The sequence below is a fragment of the Rhincodon typus genome, chromosome 24 (assembly GCF_021869965.1).
Source record: "Rhincodon typus isolate 14 chromosome 24, sRhiTyp1.1, whole genome shotgun sequence".
NCBI classification, from domain to species: Eukaryota; Metazoa; Chordata; class Chondrichthyes; order Orectolobiformes; family Rhincodontidae; genus Rhincodon; species Rhincodon typus.
This window is the reverse complement of record NC_063355.1, coordinates 44,515,951-44,524,322: the sequence shown is the minus strand read 5'-3', so window position 1 is coordinate 44,524,322 and position 8,372 is coordinate 44,515,951. Positions and strand designations below refer to the sequence as shown.

The window sequence follows — 8,372 nt, the reverse complement described above, 5'->3', positions numbered from 1 at the left end:
ACACACACACACACACACACACACACACACACACACACACACACACATCCTCTCTCTCTCTCTTACACACACACACACACACACACACATCTATGGGGTGAATTTGTATTTGTTTAAAAAGCACACAATTTGTAGACAGTCAGTCAATGTGGCATTTTATAAATTCCCACTTTAGAAATAAAACCAGTCTGACTCCAAACCAAAACACAAACAGATTCTAAACAAGACCTCACACCTAACATACATTGGCTGACCTAAAATGTCACCTCTTCTTTACACTAATAAAACCTTTAGTTCTCCCAGGACAGTGACTTGAAACGAATTTCGGGATTTACATATACACATTAATCAATTAAAACCTTCTAACTGATTAAAAATTTAACAGCATCTTAGGTTTGTTTAGTACATCCTCATCAATGGTGTGAACCTTTGATGTTCTCCTTATAAATTCTGTGTCTGATACTAATTCTCTCACTAACACCTGAAGAAGGACTAAGGCTCCAAAAGCTTGTGTTTTCAAATAAACCTGTTGGATAATAACCTGGTGTCATGTGATTTCTGATGATTTCTACGAGAACATCTTACATTTTTCTGAAGTTGAGAGAACATGTAAACGTTGTGAAACTGTGAGAGAATTGACAACTGTTCTTTGTTTCTTTGTGTGAATGTCTTACTCCCAATTAATGCAGAACGGTGAGGAGAAAAACACCAAGTCTGGCCAGTCTGTACATGACTGAGCGAGAGCGTACATGTATTGGAGTGTGTGAGTGTGTGTACATATGTGCTTGAATGTATGAGTGTCAATGTTTGTATATGTGTGTATTCAAGTGTCTGTGTGAGTACATCTGTACTGTGCGTGTGTGTGTCTGAACACATTTGCGTGTGTATCTGTATGCGTGTGAAAGCATTTCACTGAATTTGGGTGTGCACGTGCACGTGTGTGTGTGCGTGCATGCATGCACTTGTGTGTACAAGTGTGTGTATGTGTGCACACATGCACTTGTGTGTGTGCGTGTGTGTGTGTGTTTGTGTGTGTGTGCACACATGCACTTGTGTGTACAAGTGTGTGTGATTTGTTGGTAGTTGGGTAAGCCAATTTAAAATTATATAAAATTCAGTGTTTTAACCTTGAAGAAATGGAACCAAAGCCAAAACTCTGAAACCAGCAAACATCGGGAGCAGCAGGAAATGACAGGTCAGAATGTTTCACTCAGCACAAAGGGCACTTTCAACCTGACACTCAACAACTCCTTTATTTATATGGCGTCTTTTACAATGAGCTATTACGATGGGTCACCTCTTAGCTCGGTGAAAGAAGAAGGTCTTTTTTTAAAGGAGGTAGCGACATGAAGTAGGTTAGCAAGAGAACGAGGGCTCATGGTCTCAGTTTTAGAATGCCTGGCCAAGAACAACACAGCTCTTCAATTCATGCAAGAATACACATGTCAAACCCTTCAGCCCAAGTCAAAACTGACATGTGGAGGCAGTGCGCTTTCAGTAGGTATTTGGGGCTTCCTACCTGTTATATCCATTGGTTTCTCTGTGTTTAGGCTATCGTTGCTGACAGGGTCCAAAGTGGGTCCCCCAAATGCTGCCTTCAGTAGTAGATCAGACAGTTTGCCAGCACTGAGTGACCTGTGGGTTGAGCAGGAAATTGATGAGCATTTGGACCACAAGATGCTTCTCACACATTCATTAAAAGTTAGAGGCAGTAATACATCAGAGACTCAACGACAGGTTCCCATTGCTGCAACACCATTTCATTTGATTCAGTGGATGTTTGACCCATTGTCTGAAACTGTAATCTCAGGGGGACATCAAAGGGTTAATCTCAGCAATGACAGCTCAGCTTCCTGGTCTCAATAGCAAAGATCCAACTGAGTCAAGTGTCGTATCCCTTCTATCTCCTAGAATTGTTACAACACAGGTGGCCATTCAGCCCATAAAATCTACGCCAGCACTTTTGAAGAACAAGTCTTTATCCAATTCCTTTTGGAGAGTTACTGTTGACTGTGCCTCCACCATACACTCAGAAAGTCCACTCCAGATCCTCAGCACTCACTATGGAAAAAAAACCCTCATGCTGCCTCTGTCTTTTGTATAAATCACCATAAATCTGGTTATAGCATATTTGAGGAGTAGTGGTGTTACTGGACTAGTGATTCAAGTCCTTGACTAATACCTTAATGACATAGGTTCAAATCCCATCATAGTGAAATCTGAATTGAGCAAAAGTCTGGATTATTTTAAACTGTAAAACAGCTTCTCTCATGGTGACCATTGGTGTGAAAACCCATCTGTTTCATTAGGGAAGGAAATCTGCTGTCCTTGCCCAGTCTGGCCTACGTGTGACTCCAAACACACAACAATGTGGCTGACTCAACTGCCCTCTGAAATGGTCTGGAGAGCCACTCACATCAAGGGCAATTAAAGACAGGCAACAAATGCTGGCCTTGTCAATGATGCCCACATCCACACTTGTGGGACATGGATATCACTGGCCGGGCCAGCATTTATTGCCCCGGCCCTATTTGCCCCTTGAGAAGGTATGGGTGAGCTGCCTTCTTGAACTACTGCAGTCCGACTGCCTGTAGGTTGACCCACAATGCCCTTAGGGAGGAATTCCAGGATTCTGACTCAGTGACACTGAAGGAACGGTGATATATTTCCAAGTCAGGATGGTGAGAGGCTTGGAGGGGAACTTGCAGGGGGTGGTGTTCCCACCATTCTTCAGGCATTGGACAAAAGTTCTCTTTACTTAACCTCGCTAAACCCTTCAAGATTTTAAACACCTCCATTAAATCTCCTCTTAACCTTATCTAAGGAGATCAACCACAGCTTTTCCTGTCCATTCACATAACCGCATCAAATATCTTCAATGTGCATCCTCTGATTACCAATCCAGCTGCAAGGGGAAACTGTTTCTTCCCATTTTTCTTTTTATCAAAATCCTTCCTCATTTTAGAATCACTTATTCACATTGCGTCTTCAATTCTGCTCTCAGCTCAAAAATATTGTGCAATAACAGTCAGCAGTAGCTCTGAATTAACAAGAGAAGCCTCTCTTCAGGCAGTCAGCAGCATTGGGGAAGGTGGAAGTGTGCTGAGAATATCAGCAGATCGATAAACCAGGCTGATGCTCTGGCGCTGTCGGTTCAACTCCCACAATGGGCAGCTGGTGGAATTTAATACTATCAATACATTTGGAGTTGGATGAAACTATTGTTGAATGTTGTACGAAGTCTGTTCACTAATACCCTTTAACGAAACTGCCAACTCTTAAAAGGCTGAGCAAACTGCACAGTCCAAGGGACAAGTAACAAGTGCAGGCTATATCTGTGTAGCCCAGTTCCCAATTAAAAATACTCACCATTAAAATAATGACTGATTTATGTCTGTCGAGGCATATGCAGGGATCGGGTAGGAGAGTAAGGGGGTGGGTCTGGGCGGGGGGGAACGCTCTTCTCTTCACAGGGTTAGTGTGGACTTGATGGGCCGAATGATCTTGTTCCACACTGTAGGGATTCTATGATTCTATGAGATGAATGATGCCATTCAGGACCATCTACTATCCCAGTATCCAATTTCAATTGTATTTGTGTTAAACAGAGTCTGGACCTGACCATGGGGTAGGTTTGCTGCTACCATTCTCTTTAAGGGCGGGGATCTGCATGGTCTTGGGGGGTGGGGGTTGGAGTGTAGAGGAAAGTTAAGACCACTGACTGGACCAATTAGAAACAGCTCTTGTATTAGACCGGAAATAGTTTACTGCAAGTTAGTAACTAGTTACAGGTTACTTGAACATAGGGGCACGATGGCCTAGTGGTATTATTACTAGAATATTAATTAGAGCCCCACGTAATGTTCTGGGAGCCTGGGTTCAGATCCAACATTTGGAACTTGAATTCAACAAAAATGCAGAATTAAGAGTCCAATGAAACCGCTGTTAATTGTCAGGAAACCCATCTGGTCCTTTGGAGAAGGAAATCTGCCATCCTTACCCAGTCTGACCTACATGTGACTCCAGACCCATGGCAATGTGGTTGACACTTAACTGCCCTCTGGGTAATTAGGGATGGGCAATAAATGCTGGTCTAGCCAGCAACACCCACATCCCATGAGTGAATTTAAAAAGCAATGATGGGCATTGGTACAGAGGCAATGAGAAGGGCCTGGATGTTTGGTCTTACTCCTTAGAGATCCTAAGCTAAGAGTGCATATGAGGTCATTATCATAGTGGGCAAAGCTCATACACTCACTGTTAACAACACACAGAACTCTGTCTTGAAAGAGTCAAGAGTTTACACTTGTACTTCATGTAATCTCATAACTGTCAAGAATATGCGAGGGGTATATATATATATAGGATAGTCGCTAATCAATCCATGAAAGAACTCAAGAAATTTCTTCACCTATACAGAGCGATGTGGATGTGGAATTTGCCACCATAGAGAATGGTTGAGGCAATCAGTATAGTCACATTTAAGGGATAGGTGCATAGGGGACAAAGGATTTGAAGGATATGCTGATAGTGTGAGATAGAAGAGGTTGAGAAGACGTTTATGCACAGCATAAATACCAGTATAGATGAGTTGGGCTGAATGGCCTGTTTCAATGCTGTACAGTCTCGCGAATTCTCTATAAAGTATTGATCATTCTCTGTTTGTGAGGGAAGAGCATCAGTCCTAAACGTGGCTTTTACCAGCTTCATACTGATACCTTAGTGACCCAGTGTGGTTTTACAGGGACTGTATTAGTATTGTCAAAAAGCTGTGGGTTAGGGTTAATTTGCAAACCTGCCAAATGGTTCCTTGATCTCATCGACAGGTTTCAATCCGACGTTGATGTGCTGGTTCTGGAGGGGGCTCAGGGTTGGCACTGTCCTGTTACGAGCTGAGGCTAGTGAGAGGCCCTGGTGAGTGAGCAGTGTGACTAGGTTAGGAGAGCCAGGTGTCTCAGAGAATTCGAAAAGAGACGGAACCTGCAAAAACAACATGAAGGAGTTTACATTTTTCTCAAAATCAATACTTTTTAAAACCATTTCCAATAAAAGGTGCATGCTTCTACTTTCTCCTACTGATAGAAATGTTCAAAAGTTCTCTGCAAACTTATGCTTTTCGTATAAAGGTGAGGTAAAGTCACTGTTGTTCCACAGAGAACTGGTTGGGAGAAATATGACTGGTGATGGCTTAACCTGAGGGTCACCATGCCTTTGGTGAGGGGAGAGGTTGAGTCTTTCATGGTGACCTCAGCTGGGGTGTGGGAACTGAACCCATCACTGTGCACCACTGATCTAAACCAATTCCCTTCTACAATCCTCCTCATTGACAACCTACACATCTTCAATGCTCTGTGATTTTACAATTTGTTGAACCCTGGATTTCACTGATTAATGTCCTGTGATCTACATGGACCAAAGTTCAAATCCCCAAAGGGATCCGTGGTGATGGGTACCAGTGGAAAGCATCCAACCCATGTTTGCCTGACATTGCAGGCCCCCCTCCTGCACAGTCTGTGTCTGGTCTCGTCTCCCTCCAGGGAAAGGCACCCACTCTTCCCTTACCCTGCAACCCATCACAAACTTGTTCTCCCCTCACTCAAACCCGCATCTGAATCCTCTGGCTCCTCTCCCAGTCTGGGGTTGCCATTCCTGGAGGCAAGGGACAGGGGATAACAGGCAGGAAAGGAGAAGTAAGGCCACAATCAGATCAGACATTGAGTTCAGAATCTGAAGAAATTTTACATTGATGAAAAGTGGACCGACCTCATTTTCCCTCAAAACTCATAGAGTCCCCAAAGTGCAGAAAGCAGCCATTCGGCCCATCGAGTCTAAACCAACAGATTGAACAGCATCCCACTCAGATCTACCCCCTCCAACCTCTGCATTTACTATGATTAAGACACCTAGACACTACAGGCAATTTAGCCTGGCCAATCCACCTAACTTGCACACCTTTGGACTGTGGGAAGAAACCGGAGCACCTGGAGGAAACCCTCACAGACACAGGGAGAATGTGCAAACTCCACACAGATAGTTGACCGAGGGTGGAATTGAACCTGGGCCCCTGGTGCTGAGAGGCAACAGTGCTAACCACTGAGCCACCGTGGAAAAGGAATTCTGCAAATCCAGCCAAGGGTGCCCCCCCTCAATGTGAGCTCCTAAGAAATAGGAACCAACCCTGGACATAAATTTTCTACACTCAGATGAAAATCACATGAATTAATGCCCACATCTTTGGTTTTTATATGAATTAGAATTTAACTCTATTCCTTTTCTCCTTTTCTCTTTCTCCCTCACATGCCTATTTGTGTGTGCGTGAGAGTGTGTGTGTGTGTATGTGTGTATGAGAGTGTGTGTGTGTAAGAGTGTGTGTGTGTGTGAGAGTGTGTGTGTGTGAGAGAGTGTGTGTGTGTGTGTGAGAGAGTGTGTGTACGAGAGTGTGTGTGTGAGAGAGAGAGTGTGTGTGTGTGTGTGTGTGTGTGTGTGTGAGAGAGTGTGTGTGTGTGTGAGAATGTGTGTGAGTGTGAGAATGTATGTGAGTGTGTGCCAAAGTAACCATCCATCAGGTTCAAATGTGTGAATAAAGCGCATTTGTGTTTTAACCCTGAAGAGTTAGCTGAGGGTCATTTTAAAATTGGATTTCACAAACAGAGAGCTCAGGGCAGAATAAACCAAAGTCTCTGTCAAAAGGGAAAAGAACTGACATTTCTTGAAATAAAAACTCTGCCTATGAACAGAAGAGAAGGATAAATAAGAAAATTCAATTCACCTTTCCTTCTCAACTGTAATACAATTGAATTCTGTGAAACAATGATGATCAGGCTGGGTTATGTCAAAATTAATAAATTATTTCAATTGTATAGTTTGGGGAGGACCAGTAAGTTAAACAAGGATGGAACCAACATTACTAAAATCAGGGCATTTGGCCATTATCCCACAGCTGATTGTGGGATCTTGCTGAGCATAGTTGCTACATTACAATAATGAGTTCAAAGGTACTGCATTGGCCACATAGTACAATGGGATGACTTTGAGATTGTGAAAAGCACGACTGAAATGCAAGTCTTCCTTTGTTAATTAATATTTTAGCAAAAGTAACGGCACAATTCTTATAGAAATTATTCAGCACAGAAGAGGCTCTTTAGCCATCGAGTCCGTGCTGACCAATCTACACTAGTCGCACTTTCCAGCATTTGGTTCAGGCCTTGAATTTTAGGAAGGAGAGGTAAATGGTATAATGCTGGAAATCTGAAATAGAAACAGAAACTGTTAGAAAGTACTCAGCAGGTCTGCCAGCCACTGTAGATAGAGAAGCAGAGTTAATGTTTTAGGCAGAGATAACATAATTTACAGTGAAACAGAATTTCCCAGTTGGGTATTACCTTTGTTGGAGAACCCACGATGGTTGGGAGAGGGCTTCGCTGAATTAATTCCGAGAGTTTAGGAGAGGACCTCATCTGCCTGCAAGGCTGCAGGGGCTGGTTTTGCGGTATACAGGTCACCACTGGCTCAGTGTATTGTTTCCTCATTTTGTGCTGACATTGGTGTGTGTCTGAGAGATTAGGAGCGCTGTGCAATCTGGAACCCAATCTGTGCTGGTGTGGCTCTGTCAGGAAAAGGCCTGTTTACAACAGGGGAGTCAATCAATTGGTCCACACTTAACACAGCATCATAGCAACAGTAACACAGTAAAGTGGTGAGATCTCTGGCAGCAGTATGGGATGTGGGCATCGCTGGCCGGGCAAACATTTATAACCCATCCTTAACTGCATCTTTGAGAAGGTGGTAGTGAGCTGCCACCCTGAACCACTGCAGTTCATTGTGTTTATGGACCTGCAAGCTGCTGTTATAGTCATACGGCATGGAAACAGACCCTTCGGCCCAACTCATCCATGACGACCAGGTTTCCTAAACTGAACTAGCCCCATTTGCCTGCATTTGACTCATATCCCTTTGAAACTTTCCCATCCACGTAGCTGTCCAAATGTCTTGTAACTGCACCTGCCACATCCTCTGGCAGAGACAACAAGGTGCAGGGCTGGATGAACACAGCAGGCCAAGCAGCATCACAGGAGCAGAGAGGCTGACGTTTCGGGCCGAGACCCTTCATCAGAAAAGGGGGAGGGGAAGGGGGTTTTGAAATAAATAGGGAGAGAGTGGGAGGCGGATAGAAGACGGATAGAGGAGAGGATAGGTGGAGAGGAAACAAACAGGTCGAAGAGGCGGGGATGGAGCCAGTAAAGGTGAGTGTAGGTAGGGAGTTAGGAAGGGGATAGGTCAGTCCAGGGAGGACGGACAGGTCAAGGGGGCGGGATGAGGTTAGTAGGTAGGAGATGGAGGTGCGGCTTGAGGTGGGAGGAGGGGATAGGTGG

General features: G+C 44.1%; 1 protein-coding gene across 1 annotated transcript in view; it reads right to left on the bottom strand.

Annotated features, from left to right (window-relative positions):
* Positions 1–8,372, bottom strand: part of ulk1b (unc-51 like autophagy activating kinase 1) — a 46,349-nt gene that overhangs the window by 26,402 nt on the left and 11,575 nt on the right. The window contains exons 5-7 of the mRNA XM_048611761.1: positions 7,383–7,621; positions 4,796–4,980; positions 1,520–1,635 (exon numbers count right to left, since the gene is read on the bottom strand). Of these exons, the coding sequence (XP_048467718.1) occupies positions 1,520–1,635; positions 4,796–4,980; positions 7,383–7,621 (540 nt within the window). The remainder of the gene's footprint in view (positions 1–1,519; positions 1,636–4,795; positions 4,981–7,382; positions 7,622–8,372) is intronic.